Source organism: Trichomycterus rosablanca, chromosome 4, assembly GCF_030014385.1.
Source record: "Trichomycterus rosablanca isolate fTriRos1 chromosome 4, fTriRos1.hap1, whole genome shotgun sequence".
NCBI classification, from domain to species: domain Eukaryota; kingdom Metazoa; phylum Chordata; class Actinopteri; order Siluriformes; family Trichomycteridae; genus Trichomycterus; species Trichomycterus rosablanca.
This window is the reverse complement of record NC_085991.1, coordinates 55,842,490-55,855,986: the sequence shown is the minus strand read 5'-3', so window position 1 is coordinate 55,855,986 and position 13,497 is coordinate 55,842,490. Positions and strand designations below refer to the sequence as shown.

Below are 13,497 nucleotides of genomic sequence, written 5' to 3'. Positions count from 1 at the left end.
CAAGCCTGACCTGAACCACCACGTCACCAACCAAAGCTTCAAACCCAACCAGCCAAGTCGGGTAGCCAACTAAAAGTTCTCAGCAGGGTGTTCTGGTTACCTCTTGGACCCCCAAAAACAGCTCAGGAGTTCAGTTGGCTACTTACTGGGCGCTCTGTGATGGACTGGTGCCCAATCAAGGGTGCGTTTCCACCTTCCACCCAGTTGAACTTTGGAGAGGAGAAGGTGTTTGGTAAAGAAGAACCAAAGCTTCAAACCAAACGAGCCAAGTCTGGTAGCCTACTAAAAGTTCTCATCAGGGTCTTCTGGTTACCTCTTGGACCCCTAAACACCTCAGAGGTTCACATTAAAACCTCTGGGTTGATGGACTGGTGACCAATCAAGGTGGTGTTCCCAAAACAGCTCTTGACCACCACGACTCTGGAGAGGAGAAGGTGTTTGGTAGAGTAGAGAAGATTCTAGAGGAAGGTTCTGCTGGTGGTTGTTGGCGATTACTTGCAGGTATGGACGTTGTAGATGCGAGCGCACTCCTGACAGCTGACGTAGCAGCACCAGTGGAAGATGCAGTGACACTTCTCGTTGCGCCACTCCGTCCTGCTGGAGTGGCCACGCCCGCAGCAGAGCAGCTCGCAGCCGTCGATGCCGTGTGAGGTGACGTTACACTGGCGCCCCTGCGTCCCGAACGAACCCGTCTCCCGGTTGGCCTCGCAGAAGTTGGGCGAGCTCTCGTAGTAGACCAGGTCCGTGTCCGTGGGGGGCTTGAAGAAGGCGTAGCGTGGGCGCAGGGTCTCGACCCAGCCGCGGGACTCCCGGTGTTTCTCCACCGCCATCTCGGAGGCGCTGTCGTACCTGTCCTTCATGTGGTCACTAATCAGGCGGAAATCCGGCTGAGAGAACCAGCAGGTCTTCAGTTCGCAGCTCCCCGAGAGTCCGTGACACTTACACCTCAGGTACATGAGCTGACTCACCGACTGTAGAGGGAAACAACGGGTAGTTAGTACTGCAGTGGTTAATAACATGGTAGTTAGTACTGCAGTGGTTAGTAACATGGTAGGTAGTACTGCAGTGGTTAGTAACATGGTAGTTAGTACTACAGTGTTAGTAAAATGGTAGTCAGTACTGCAGTGGTTAGTAAAATGGTAGTTAGTACTGCAATGGTCAGTAAAATGGTAGTTAGTACTGCAGTGTTAGTAAAATGGTAGTTAGTACTACAGTGGTTAATAACATGGTAGTTAGTACTGCAGTGGTCAGTAAAATGGTAGTTAGTACTGCAGTAGTCAGTAAAATGGTAGTTAGTACTGCAGTGTTAGTAAAATGGTAGTTAGTACTACAGTGTTAGTAAAATAGTAGTTAGTACTGCAGTGGTTAGTAACATGGTAGTTAGCACTGCAGTGGTTAATAACATGGTAGTTAGTACTGCAGTGGTTAGTAACAGTAGTTAGTACTGCAGTGGTTAATAACATGGTAGTTAGTACTGCAGTGGTTAGTAACATGGTAGTTAGTATTGCAGCGGTTAATAACATGGTAGTTAGTACTGCAGTGGTTAGTAACATGGTAGTTAGTACAGCAGGGGTTAATAGCATGGTAGTTAGTACTGCAGTGGTTAGTAACATGGTAGTTAGTACTGCAGTGGTTAGTAACATGGTAGTTAGCACTGCAGTAGTCAGTAAAATGGTAGTTAGTACTACAGTGTTAGTAAAATAATAGTTAGTACTGCAGTGTTAGTAACATGGTAGTTAGTACTGCAGTGTTAGTAAAATGGTAGTTAGTACTACAGTGTTAGTAAAATGGTAGTTAGTACTGCAGTGTTAGTAAAATGGTAGTTAGTACTGCAGTGGTTAGTAACATGGTAGTTAGTACTACAGTGTTAGTAAAATGGTAGTCAGTACTGCAGTGGTTAGTAACATGGTAGTCAGTACTACAGTGTTAGTAAAATGGTAGTCAGTACTGCAGTGTTAGTAACGTGGTAGTTAGTATTACAATGGTTAGTAAAATCTTAGTTAGTACTACAATGTTAGTAAAATGGTAGTTAGTATTGCAGTGTTAGTAAAATGGTAGTTAGTACTGCAGTGGTTAGTAAAATGGTAGTTAGTACTACAGTGTTAGTAAGATGGTAATTAGTACTACAGTGTTAGTATCATGGTAGTCAGTACTACAGTGTTAGTAAAATGGTAGTTAGTACTGCAGTGTTAGTAAAATGGTAGTTAGTACTGCAGTGTTAGTATCATGGTAGTCAGTACTACAGTGTTAGTAAAATGGTAGTTAGTACTGCAGTGTTAGTAAAATGGTAGTTAGAACTGCAGTGTTAGTAACATGGTAGTTAGTACTGCAGTGTTAGTAAAATGGTAGTTAGTACTACAGTGTTAGTAAAATGGTAGTTAGTACTGCAGTGGTTAGTAACATGGTAGTTAGTACTACAGTGTTAGTAAAATGGTAGTCAGTACTGCAGTGGTTAGTAACATGTTAGTCAGTACTACAGTGTTAGTAAAATGGTAGTTAGTACTGCAGTGTTAGTAAAATGGTAGTTAGTACTGCAGTGGTTAGTAACATGGTAGTTAGTACTACAGTGTTAGTAAAATGGTAGTCAGTACTGCAGTGGTTAGTAACATGGTAGTCAGTACTACAGTGTTAGTAAAATGGTAGTTAGTACTACAGTGTTAGTAAGATGGTAGTCAGTACTGCAGTGTTAGTAACGTGGTAGTTAGTATTACAATGGTTAGTAAAATCTTAGTTAGTACTACAATGTTAGTAAAATGGTAGTTAGTATTGCAGTGTTAGTAAAATGGTAGTTAGTACTGCAGTGGTTAGTAAAATGGTAGTTAGTACTACAGTGTTAGTAAGATGGTAATTAGTACTACAGTGTTAGTAAAATGGTAATTAGTACTGCAGTGTTAGTAACGTGGTAGTCAGTACTACAGTGTTAATAAAATGGTAATTAGTACTGCAGTAGTTAGTAGAATGGTAGTTAGTACTGCAGTGGTTAGTAACATGGTAGTTAGTACTACAGTGGTTAGTAACATGGTAGTTAGTACTACAGTGGTTAGTAACATGGTAATTCAGTACTACAGTAGTTAGTAAAATGGTAGACAGTACTACAGTGTTAATAAAATGGTAGTTAGTACTACAGTCTTTAGTAAAATGGTAGTTAGTACTGCAGTGTTTAGTAACATGGTGGTTAGTACTACAGTGGTTAGTAACATGGTAGTTAGTACTGCAGTGGTTAGTAAAATGCTACTTAGCTCTACAGTCATTAGTAACATGGTAGTTTGTACTGCAGTGGTTAGTAACATGGTAGTTAGTACTACAGTGTTAATAAAATGGTAGTTAGAACTGCAGTGTTAGTAAAATGGTAGTTAGTTCTGCAGTATTAATAACATGGTAGTTAGTACTGCAGTGTTAGTAAAATGGTAGTTAGTAGTACAGTGGTTAGTAACATGGTAGTTAGTACTGTAGTGGTTAGTAACATGGTAGTTAGTTTTGCAGTGGTTAGTAACATGGTAGTTAGTACTACAGTGGTTAGTAACATGGTAGTTAGTACTGCAGTGGTAAGTAAAATGGTAGTCAGTATTACAGTGGTTAGTGAAATAGTAGTTAGTACTACAGTCTTTAGTAACATGGTAGTTAGTACTGCAGTGATTAGTAAAATGGTAGTTAGTACTGCAGTGGTAAGTAACATGGTAGTTAGTACTGTAGTATCTAATAACATGCTAGTTAGTATCCCTTGGTAAACACCCACTATTCGTCCAGCCTCGTTGTTGTGGCGGTTCATGGCCGATCGAGCGTCCGGTCGGTTCTCTCGAGCGTCGGCGAATTCTCGTGACACCATGTTTCCAAACTCGGCGTCTTCACTGCAGCCGCCCCACTTCCAGCCCTCACCCGCCGGGGCCCGGCGCCTCATATCACACCCGCAGATCGTAGCAGAACCATCAGCACACGCCCGCGTCACCGCGAACGCTATCCCCGCCGACGCTAACGCGTGAACGAACGCCGCCTCCCTCGTAGCTGAAGAGAAACAGGAAATTACAGAATTATTAATAACCAATAATAAAATAATAAAATAAAGATACGAGGATAACAATGAGAATAAAATGATTTTTTTTTTTTTTTTTTTTTTTTACCTCATTACTAGCCCTAAATTGCCCCGTCCCAACTTTTTCGGAATGTATTGTAGGCCTGAAATGCATGTATAGCCAAATTGTGATGGCTAGACGACTGGGTCAGAGCATCTCCAGAACTGCAGCTCTTGTGGGGTGTGTCCCGGTCTGCAGTGGTCAGTATCTATCAGGAACAGTGATAAACCGGCGACAGGGTCATGGGCGGCCAAGGCTCATCGATGCACATGTGGTCCGATCCAACAGACGAGCTCCTGCAGCTCAAACTGCTGAAGAAGTTCATGCTGGTTCTGATAGAAAGGAGTCAGAACACACAGAGCAGCACAGTTTGTTGTGTATGGAGCTGCAGACCAGTCAGGGTGCCCATGCTGACCCCTGTCCACCACCGAAAGCACCAACAATGGGCACGTGAGCATGGAAGAAGACGGCCTGGTCTGATGAATCACGGCTGGGTGCGTGAGCGTCTCTTACCTGGGGAACACACGGCACCAGGTTGCATTATGGGAAGAAGGCGAGCCGGCGGAGACGGTGTGATGCTTTGGGCGACGTTCTACTGGGAAACCTTGGGTCCTGCCATCCATGTGGATGTTACTCTGACACGTAGCTCCTACCTGAGCATCGTTACAGACCATGTTCACCCTCTCATGGAGACGCTTCCCTGATATCTGTGGCCTCTTTCAGCACAAAGCTAAAATGCTTCAGGAACGGTTTGAGGTGTCAACTTGGCCTCCAAACTCCCCAGATCTCAATCCAATCCAGCATCCAAGTCCGATCCATGCAGGCTCCACCTCACAACTTACAGGAGTTAAAGGATCTGCTGCTGACATCTTGGTGCCAGATACCACAGCACACCTTCAGTGGTTTAGTGGAGTTATGTTATGCCAGTGTTGGTATTGTAATGTTTCTGTAATACACCAGTTCCACTGGTAATAAAAAAGCCCCAGAGCGTAATACTACCACCACCACACTTCACAGCTGGTAGCTTATTAATATCCATGGATTTGAAATGGGATGTCCAACAAGCTTATGATCAGGTGTCCACATACTTTTGGCCACACAATTGAACCTGCACTGTTCCACAGCAGAACGTGGTGGTACAGATGAAGCTAACCTCAGCGTTAGCGGCGAGGCGAGGCAGCCAGGATCACGTACATCCTCCTAAATGGTGGGTAAACACACTCGCCCCACCAGCCTGTAATTAGCCTGACTCCGCTAAACAGCTCCTGTATCGCTAGCGGCTGAAGCACGCCCCGCGCCGCCGTGGGTTCCTGATCTAAGGGTGCATTGTTCTACACCAAAAATAAAACCCCCAAACCCTCGTTCAGGGTGAAGAACCAAAATAAAACGATCACGTGATCGGCTACAAACACAAGCGCGGAGATGCTAGGTTAGCGTTAGCATTGTGCAGTCAGCGTGAATATGAATAGATGGCTGTGGTGAATCCGCTCGGGTCGTGTGCGGTCTTGTACGGGTGTGTGTGTGTGTGTGAGTGTGTAAGTGTGTGTGTGTGTGTGTAAATATAAATTAAGCCGCTCTTCTCCTGCAGGTTCCGACTGGTCGGTGAAATTAACGGCGCAGAAGACGATGTCGCAACTCTTAACCTCTGAGTGAAACCACAAGAAATGAGCCGTCGTGTTTTGACAAATTAATCGGCGTCGACTGTCCGTCGTCTATCAGCTCAGTGAGGAACAACCTACGCTCAGAAGTATGTGGACACCCTTCCTAAGTGCTTAATTCTGGTGTTTCAGGACCATAAACGTACTAGCTACCTGAACTCATTGCTACTGGACACTTTTGGGATGAATTGGAATGTCTGTTGCGAGCCAGGCCTCCTCGTCCAACATTAGTGCCTGACATGGACTAGAATGTTCATGGAGACACTCCACTTTGGAGTCATGTCCATGTTTCCTATTGAATGTTCATGATCTCATGATCTCAGGTGTCCACATACTTTTGGTATTTTAATATTTCTGTAACGCATCAGTTCCACTGCCAACAAAAACCTGTGGAGTGTAATACTACCACCACCACACTTCACAGTAGATAGCCTGTTAATGTTCAACATAGGCAGTTGTAGCCTAGTGGTTAAGGTACTGGACCAGTAATCAAAAGGTTGCCGGTTCAAGCCCCACCACTGCCAGGTTGCCACTGTTGGGCCCTTGAGCAAGGCCCTTAACCCTCACTTGCTTATACAATTAATACTCTCACAACTGTAAGTCGCTTTGGATAAAAGCGTCCGCTAAATGCCGAAAATGTAAATGTAAATGGTTTTAAAATAGGATTTCCAACAAGCTCTTGTGTCAGATGTCCACATACTTTTGGTATTTCAGTGTTTCTGCAATGCACCAGTTACACTGGCAACAAAAAGTTCCAGAGTGTAATACTACCACCACCACGCTTTAAAGGTAGAAGCATATTTATATGAATGGTTTTTCAGTGGACATAATGGAATGCCCAACAAGCTCATGATCAGGTGTCCACATACTTTTGGTATTTTAGTGTTTTTGTGATGCACCAGTTCCACTGCCAACAAAAACCAGTGGAGTGTAATACTACCACCACCACGCTTCACAGTAGATAGCTCAGTAATGTTCATAATTCTGAAATGGACATAATTAATGATCAGGTGTCCACATACTTTTTGGTATTTTAGTGTTTTTGTGATGCACCAGTTTCACTGGTGACAAAAAAGTCCTAAAGTGTAATACTACCACCACCACGCTTTACAGTAACCTAGTAATGTCCATGGTTTTGAAATAGAATGTCCAACAAGCTCATGGTCAGGTGTCCACATACTTTTGGTATTTCAGTGTTTCTGCAATACACCAGTTCCACTGGTAACTAAAAACCAAGGAACATAATACTACCACCACCATGCTTCACAGGTAGTAGCATATTTATGTCCATGGTTTCCTACGTACATAATGGAATGTCCAACAAGCTCATGATCAGGTGTCCACATACTTTTGGTATTTTAATGTTTCTGTAAAACATCAGTTCCAATGGCAACAAAAACCTGTGGAGTGTAATACTACCACCACCACGCTTCAAAGTAGCCTAGTATTGTCAATGGTTTTGAAGTAGAATGTACAAACAAGCTCATGGTCAGGTGTCCACATACTTTTGGTATTTCATTGTTTCTGCAATGCACCGGTTTCACTGGCAACAAAAACCCTGGGGTGTAATACTACCACCACCACACTTTACAGCAGCCTAGTAATGACTGTGGTTTTGAAATGGGATGTCCAACAAGCTCCAACAAGCTCATGGTCATGTGTCCACATACTTTTGGCCATTCGCGTCATGCCAGTTTGGGTATTTCTAGACTACCACCACCACGCTTCAGAGTAGATAGCTTATTAATGTCCATGGTTTCCACTGGAACGTTGGACAAAGCTCATGATCAGGTGTCCACATCTTAACCCTACTGGACACATGTCTGTTGGGACCCTTGAGTGCTACGTCCAACAAGCCTTGGTGTCCACATACCTTTGGCCATATAGCGTATCTCCTGGCAGATTTGAGCACCAGAGTGTAATACTACCACCACCACGCTTCACAGGTAGAAGCATATTTATGTCCATGGTTTCCAATGGACATAATGGAATGTCCAACAAGCTCATGATCATGTGTCCACATACTTTTGGTATTTTAATGTTTCTGTAAAGCATCAGTTCCACTGGCAACTAAAACCGATGAACATAATACTACCACCACCACGCTTCACAGGTAGAAGAATATGTATCTCCATGGTTTCCAATGGACATAATGGGATGTCCAACAAGCTCATCATCAGGTGTCCACATACTTTTGACCATTTCTGAAGGAACGTCAGTGGAGCTCCGGTGTTTGGTGTTTCTGAGCAGGAGCTTCTCGGTCCACGCTGACGTAAAGCTCGCTGGACTGTGGACAGTGCCACGCGTTCCTGCAGCGTCCAGGTGCTTCCTGGCTTCTCAGGTTTTCGGGATTGACCGAAGCTGCCATAATTATGTGGACGCCAGGAAGTTACCAGCTTTTCCGGTCAAGATCAGTCGACCACGAGCTGCTGGAGGTTGGGCGACCCTGTCCACGGTCGAGCAAGCTTCACGTCGCCATTGGCGGTGACTTTTGTCCAACTGTAGCTGAGCTTTAAGGTGCAGATTTCAAAGCTGGTGGTGAAGTAAAGCTCGCTCGACTGTGGCCGGGGACACTTACGTCATGACCCTTGGCAGAGAGACCACTGTTCTGGACTGGTAATCAGAAGGTTGCTTGGTTTAAGCCCCACCACCACCAACAGTTGGCCCCTAAACGAGGTCTTTACCCTAAATGTAAACGTAAAGCTAAGCGCCGTATTTATCTGGATGCCAGCAGGTCACAAACTTAAAGGACGTCGTAGAATCGGAGCTGCTGTCCATATATTTTTGACCCGCCGTGTTTTCTTTGCTCTTTATTCGCTAACGTTTGTGGATTTGAACGCGGTTTGTTGCTGTGAAGATAAAGAGCCGACGGAGCCCCGGAGGAACAAAACGCTCTCTGTTACTCCCAGACTGGAATTAGCGCTAAACGCCAGTGATTAGCGCGTCGTTGTGTGGGTCGCCGGTGCATTCATGAGGCTCTTGAACGCTATTGGTCTAGGATTAAACGCCCTGCTTTAGGATCAGGAAGCTGGGAAGCGCGAGGGCGTGTTTAGTACCGCTCAGGAACGGCGGACGTTAGCACGTGGAGACGAACGCTAGGATTCAGACGTAGCGTCGCGGCTTCTGAATCTCGAACCCTCGTGACTCGGCGGTACCACGTCGCTCCAGACGTCACGTAGCGAACAGGAAGTCGGCGATCTGACGCCTGTGTGGTGAACTTATAATACATAAGCACCAGATTTTAGCCTTCGCGCTTTAGGTCATGCTAATGTGCTAACATGCTCTGTTTGTGCTAGCCTAGCTTTTAACAATGTATATCATAAACCTAACATTATAAAGACTGTTATACATCCATGCACCGAGAGGAAGTGCGTCATTAATTTGCATTAGCATCATTAGCATCGTTAGCATCTTTAGCATTTTTAGCAATATTAGCAAATCATGACTCGGCGGTACCACATCGGTCCAGACGTCACGTAGCGAACAGGAAGTCGGGATTTAACGCGTGTGGTGAATTTTTAACACATAAGCACCGGATATTAGCTTTCGCGCTTTAGGTCATGCTAACGTGCTAACGTGCTAACATGCTCTGTCTGTGCTAGCCTAGCATTTAACAACATATATCATAAACCTTTAAATAACTGAAATCTAACGTTATAGACTGTTATACGTACATCCGTGCACCGAGAGGAAGCGCGTAACAAATTAGCATTAGCATCATTAGCATTGTTAGCATTTTTAGCATCTTTAGCAATATTAGCAAATCTAGACTTGAAACGCACACTGCTACGCTCCACTGGATTCGAATAACAACAAACTTCCCAAGACTTTTACATCCAGAAAGGCTTAAAATTGTGTCAATACAAGCAAGTAAGAGTTAGGGGCCTTGCTCAGGGGCCCAACGGTGGCACACTAGCTCTGGTGGGGCTTGAACCAAGGACCCTCCGATTACTGGTCCAGTACTGTAACATTACATTTACATTTTCGGCATTTAGCGGACACTTTTATACAGTACTGAGACAGTATACTGTGTAAGCGAGTGAGAGATAAGGGCCTCGCTCAAGGGCCCAACAGAGACAACCTGATAGTGGTGGGGCTTGAACTGGCAACCTTCTGATTACTAGTCCAGTACCTTAAACCGCTAGGCTACAGCTGCCCTGGGCTCGATCATGCTGGATCAGACTGTGTCATGACTGGACTTGACTGTGAAGTGTGGGAATTTGTGCCCGTTCAGCCTCGGTCTGTGTTCCGATTCCTCCCAGAGCTGTTGAGTCTGCTCATGCTGGAACAGGACAGGACCTTCCCTAAACTGTTGCTGCTCTTTAAAAGGGGTGTCCACAAACTTTCGGCTGTAATAACGTCCATAACGTCTCTTGATCCTCAAGTGATCGAGGCGACTTTTAGGTACCGGATCGCTGCTCGGTCCGTCAGCGTTCCTCCCTGTACCCTGTCGTGCAGCCCCGCCCGCTCCCCTCTACAAGCCCTGGGGGTATTTTTGGGCTCCCACTGATCCACTTTGATCCCGGTGTGTCAGGAGCACAAAGGAGCGCCGGCGCTTTAGATGAAATGTTAGCGGGGTGATTAGCGACTGCTGCGTTAAGTCCTAGCAACCGAGCAGAAATGCAGACGGAGGACGGCGGGGGTTTTCCCCATTCAGACTCCCGTCCTTCAGATCACAGCGGCCCTGACCGGCCAGGGGGCATCTTAAAGGTTCTACAGGAACACTATGACTATACAGGAACGTAGAGAAAACATACCCACCAGTGAGAACCCTGACTCCACTGCTCATCAGGAGAACCCTGGATGATCTAAACCACAGGTCCTTCAGAAACAGTGTGAGGAGAACGTAAGGTCAGGTGTCCGTGAGCTGAAGCTGAGGTGTAACTGGGTTAAGGGCCTTGCTCAAGGGCCCACGCCCGCCTGTCTATAACCCAAGACCACCAAACCTACAGTGAAGTACGGTGGTGGGAGCATCATGAAGTATGTAGGACAAACACTACTGGAGCATGCCACATCATGAAACGGAGCAAAAGTATCTGGACACATGGGAGCAGGATCTAATCTCATCAACCGACATGAAGCCAGAAGAAGCTGAAGGTGCTCAATGATCCAGACGATCTTCTGACCTGGGAACTACTGAATGTTTCTAGATGGATTTAAAATCATCTATCATCAAAAGCCATTAAAGGAACCATCAGAAGAACCAACAGAAGAAAAATCAGAGGAACCATCAGAAGAAACATCAGAGGAACCATCAGAGGAACCATCAGAGGAACCATCAGAAGAAACATCAGAAGGAACATCAGAGGAACTGAGCCATCAGAAGAAACATCATAGGAACCATCAGAAGAAACATCAGAGGAACCATCAGAAGAAACATCAGAGGAACCATCAGAAAAATCATCAGAAGAAACATCAGAAGAAACATCAGAAAAATCATCAGAAGAAACATCAGAGGAACCATCAGGGGAACCATCAGAGGAACCATCAGAAGAAACATCAGAGGAACCGAGCCATCAGAAGGAACATCAGAGGAACCATTAGAAGAACCATCAGAAGAAACATCAGAAGAACCATCAGAGGAACCATCAGAAGAAACATCAGAGGAACCGAGCCATCAGAAGGAACATCAGAGGAACCATTAGAAGAACCATCAGAGGAACCATTAGAAGAACCATCAGAAGAAACATCAGAGGAACCATCAGAAGAACCATCAGACGAACCATCAGACGAACCATCAGAAGAACCATCAGAAGAACCATCAGAAGAACCATCAGAAGAAACATCAGAAGAAACATCAGAGGAATCAAGCCATCAGAAGAAACATCAGAGGAACCATCAGAAGAAACATCAGAGGAACCATCAGAAGAACCATCAGACGAACCATCAGACGAACCATCAGAAGAACCATCAGAAGAACCATCAGAAGAACCATCAGAAGAAACATCAGAAGAAACATCAGAGGAATCAAGCCATCAGAAGAAACATCAGAGGAACCATCAGAAGAAACATCAGAGGAACCATCAGAAGAACCATCAGAGGAACCATCAGAAGAACCATCAGACGAACCATCAGAAGAACCATCAGAAGAACCATCAGAAGAAACATCAGAGGAACCATCAGAAGAAACATCATAGGAATCATCAGAAGAACCATCAGACGAACCATCAGAAGAACCATCAGAAGAAACATCAGAGGAACCATCAGAAGAAACATCAGAGGAACCATCAGAAGAACCATCAGAGGATACATTTACAGAAGTGGGCCCAAACTGTTGCTAAATTGTTGGAAGCATGGTGGTCAAAAGTATCTGGACACCTGAGCATGAGCTTGTTGGATGCCCCGTGAGCTTGTCGTGGCCCCTCACACAGACCAGGTCCAGTTCCATCAGGTAACACCGGACGCTGAGACGCCACTTCTCTTAGCTCAGACTTATCTGAACAAGTGATGAATCCTTGGAGGTTGACCCTGTTCACGGTCGAGCAAGCCTCCCCTCACCATCACCTCACAATCCCCACAAGTTTAGGTTTCTTTAAGACCTTGGCAAAGAGACCACTGTTCCATCTATAATCTGTTTTCTAAGATCTATACCAAGTCTTAACGGTTATGGTGCTGGACTAGTAATCAGAAGGTTGCAGGTTTAAGCCCCATCACCAACAGTTGGCACAGTTGGGCTTTTGTGCGAGGCCCTTAACCCTCAATTGAGGATTTTGGGGTTCTTCAGAAAACTCTGGTCAGTAAACACGGCTCACCGCTGCATCTACACACACGAGTTCAGACTCCAGATATCAACAACGTCTAGATCTACTGAGAACTTCAGCGAGATCCTGGAGGAACGTGGACACGCCAACATACCCTCACACATCATAAACTCATGAACACGCTATAAACACGCTCTCCACCCCCACTCTCAAATGAATCCATCACCAGTGGCTCAGGAAGCGTCCGAGAACATACTAAAAATAGATCCTGGAGGTCTGGGTCCACGCTGCAACGCTCGGAGGTCCTGAATCGTGGTGAACGTGGCTAACCGTACCCAAACCATCAGGTTCCATCAGCCAGTGGAATAAAGTTCTCAAACACACGTATCACCCTGATAAAACCTGAACCACCCAACAAACCCTGGAACACCACCATCAACATCAAAGCCAGGCGGCACCTTAAATCATCTACAGGAACACTACACCACAATCTAAAGGAGAAGGAACCTGGAACAGTTATGAGTCTACACCATACAGCCTTCCAGCCATCTTAAAGACGTCTTACAAGAAGTGTGTCTGTGTGTGGGGATTTGTGCCCGTTCAGTCTTTACAGCTGGGCGCTGATTGCTCAGTTGATGTTCTGGTTCATCCCAGAGCTGTTGAGTGCTCATACTGGAACAGGAAAGGACCTTCCCTAAACTGCTGTTGGCTTAAACTCATGAATTTGAGGATTAGAAAGAGCGTCCCGATACTTTCCCCCACCAGTGTATCAGATCTGATGACCAGGCTGATCAGAAGCTCAGGAGGAACATCAGAGGAACCAGAGGAACCAGAACCCCTGAGGTAACCATGTCAGATACTCCACTACAGGAACCATGTACCTCTAGCGCTCGTACCTTTATCCAGGACCGGACCGAAGATGGCCAGGGTGTGGCTGAGGGTGGTGCAGTTCCAGCGCCGCCCGCGGAACTGATGCTTGCACTCCTGGATGGCCATGCTGAGGCCGTGCGCCACGCTGGGCATCACCTCGGCGAAGTTCCTGCAGAAACGGAGCTGCTTCGGCACCAG

General features: G+C 45.6%; 1 protein-coding gene across 1 annotated transcript in view; it reads right to left on the bottom strand.

The window, feature by feature from the left end:
• Window positions 1–491: 491 nt before the first annotated feature.
• The window catches only part of wnt3a (wingless-type MMTV integration site family, member 3A), a 13,443-nt gene continuing 437 nt past the window's right edge, over window positions 492–13,497 (bottom strand). The window contains exons 2-4 of the mRNA XM_062993671.1: window positions 13,326–13,497; window positions 3,737–4,002; window positions 492–971 (exon numbers count right to left, since the gene is read on the bottom strand). The exon at window positions 13,326–13,497 is cut by the window's right edge and continues 70 nt beyond it. Coding sequence (XP_062849741.1) covers window positions 492–971; window positions 3,737–4,002; window positions 13,326–13,497 — 918 coding nt within the window. The remainder of the gene's footprint in view (window positions 972–3,736; window positions 4,003–13,325) is intronic.